The sequence below is a fragment of the Amaranthus tricolor genome, chromosome 13 (genome assembly GCF_026212465.1).
Source record: "Amaranthus tricolor cultivar Red isolate AtriRed21 chromosome 13, ASM2621246v1, whole genome shotgun sequence".
In the NCBI taxonomy this organism is placed as follows: Eukaryota; Viridiplantae; Streptophyta; class Magnoliopsida; order Caryophyllales; family Amaranthaceae; genus Amaranthus; species Amaranthus tricolor.
Window position 1 is genome coordinate 15,148,426 of NC_080059.1, and position 1,970 is coordinate 15,150,395.

Genomic DNA, 1,970 nt, shown 5'->3' on the forward strand with positions numbered 1-1,970 from the left:
GATGAAGCTTATTGTGGTTTCGCAAAAAGGTTTTTCGTTTTATTATCCCACTTCCATACTTTTCACTCTCTCAATCTCTTCAAACCCTAAATTTTCTACGCTTATCTTCACGCACTAAACATCATCTTCTTCAATTTATTTTTTCCAATGAGGGTTGATTTTGATTTTTTAGCAATTTCAATCATTATAAAGAACTTGTTGTTAATTTTTGTTGTGTTATAGGAAACTCACTCAACAACCACCACCCGTAATCTTCAATCTTGTGAGCAATTTCTTCCCAAATTCAACTCATGTTCTTTTAGATACTCTTTTTTTCTTAATTCAAGTTATATTTTTTAAATTTAACTATAATACATGGATTTTTTATATGAGTCTAAGTTAGATTTATTATTTTGGATGTATAAGAATTAGGGTTAGATTATTTGGAGATGATTTGTATGTTCTTGCCAATTCTTTGCTAATTGTTGTTGTGTTATAAGAGTTGTTATAGTTGTAGTAAATGTCGATTAGTATATACTTGTCACTGCCATTGCCAATCAATAACTAACAGTTAATTAATTTTTTAAAATATTTTTTTCAAGTTTTTACAAAGGCGGCATGAACAATTACTAGACATATATATTTGAATATCTAATAAGGAGAAATATATTCAAGTTTATTAATTTCAATTTCAATGATTAAAAAAATTCAATAACAAAATATATACTTTATGTCTTTGTAAGTTTGCTAATACAATGTTGTTTGTTTGCCTAGGTAATAAATCATTGTTCACAATTTGAGAGGGACGAAAGCACGATAATAGTTTATGTATTGACAGCACCACATGTCTTCCTAACTTCACCTTGATAACCAGTAAGAACCCCAAGTTTAATCATCTTAGACATAGACACACTAAAATCTTGAGCAAAAGTTGATCTCTTAGTTTTAATTTGTTGGTAGATATAGCTCTTAGTCGCACGATTAGTCAAAAGGGCTGCATCAGAATGGAATAGCCCTTTATTTTGGCTTACCATAACGTAGTAATTTTCATCAAAAACTCTTGGTGTAATCCTATCCAATGGAACAACTGATTGGGTGTCATTTGGATTTGGCGTGCATTTAGTCTTTAAGAATGCAGCATAACTAGGAGATAATGAAGGGTCTGTGTCTCCTCGTCCCGAGAAGTTGTATAGTCGGCTCTGAAAGACGAAGCAGTGACCTTGTCCAATGGTGTGCGAACCTACACGACCGTAATGAAAATTTTATCATTGTTGACTTTCAAATATAATATGAATGTCGCATTATTGAAATTGAAATTTACCTAATAAGACTACCAAATCCTTTGTAGTTAGACCCAATGATGCAAAGTTTTGTTTAAGACTTGAGAAGTTGAAAAATGGAGATGGTAAAAGAGTATCTGCATCTGAAGCCAATGAGATTTTTCCATCCTTTCTACCAAGAGGAACTTCCCAAAAAGGTCCATTTATCTGTAACATGTAAACAGTCCTTTTGACTGCAAGGCCTCAACTTTTCTGATTTCCTTGCACCTCACCTACAAAACCAGATTTCTCATGGTTAAGTAATACACCAACCGGATAACTGAAATGATTTAGAGACACAGTTTGCAACAGACTAAGGGAATGTTTGGTAGCTGCTTTTGAAGGGTTGGAAATGAAATAATAAGAGAATCCATTCCCTAATTTGTTTTTTTAATGTGTGGGTAATGTTTCGATTACTTTGCTTGCCATAAGTGATTCTGTAACAGATCAGCCCCGACCCATTAAAACCGATCAGTGAACACAAGATGTGAGCAATTCGAGTCTGCTCTTGACTCTCAAGGATTGTGCCTTGTTCTTATTATCCAAAAAACTAACTAAACATTACAAGGCTGGCTCTATATGTAGCTTAAGCCCTATAAAATAACTAAAAATAACAATATTCTAACTAACATACAAAGACTAATTAATAGTGAAATATGGATAATGCCCTTG

At 32.8% G+C, this 1,970-nt stretch overlaps 1 protein-coding gene across 1 annotated transcript; it reads right to left on the reverse strand.

Annotated features, from left to right (window-relative positions):
- Positions 1-614: 614 nt before the first annotated feature.
- Positions 615-1,475, reverse strand: LOC130798156 (peroxidase 56-like). Its single transcript, XM_057661039.1, has 2 exons — positions 1,301-1,475; positions 615-1,219 (listed from the first exon to the last, which is right to left on the reverse strand). Exons 1-2 carry the CDS (start codon positions 1,473-1,475, stop codon positions 804-806), a joined length of 591 nt encoding a protein of 196 aa, XP_057517022.1. The 3' UTR covers positions 615-803.
- Between the last annotated feature and the right edge of the window lie 495 nt (positions 1,476-1,970).

Bases quoted from the DNA above. Each gene is read 5' to 3' on its own strand.
- LOC130798156 (XM_057661039.1), bottom strand. From the start codon at position 1,475: ATGTTACAGATAAATGGACCTTTTTGGGAAGTTCCTCTTGGTAGAAAG. The intron at 1,220-1,300 runs GTAAATTTCAAT...ACGGTCGTGTAG, and splicing joins GGATTTGGTAGTCTTATTAG to GTTCGCACACCATTGGACAA.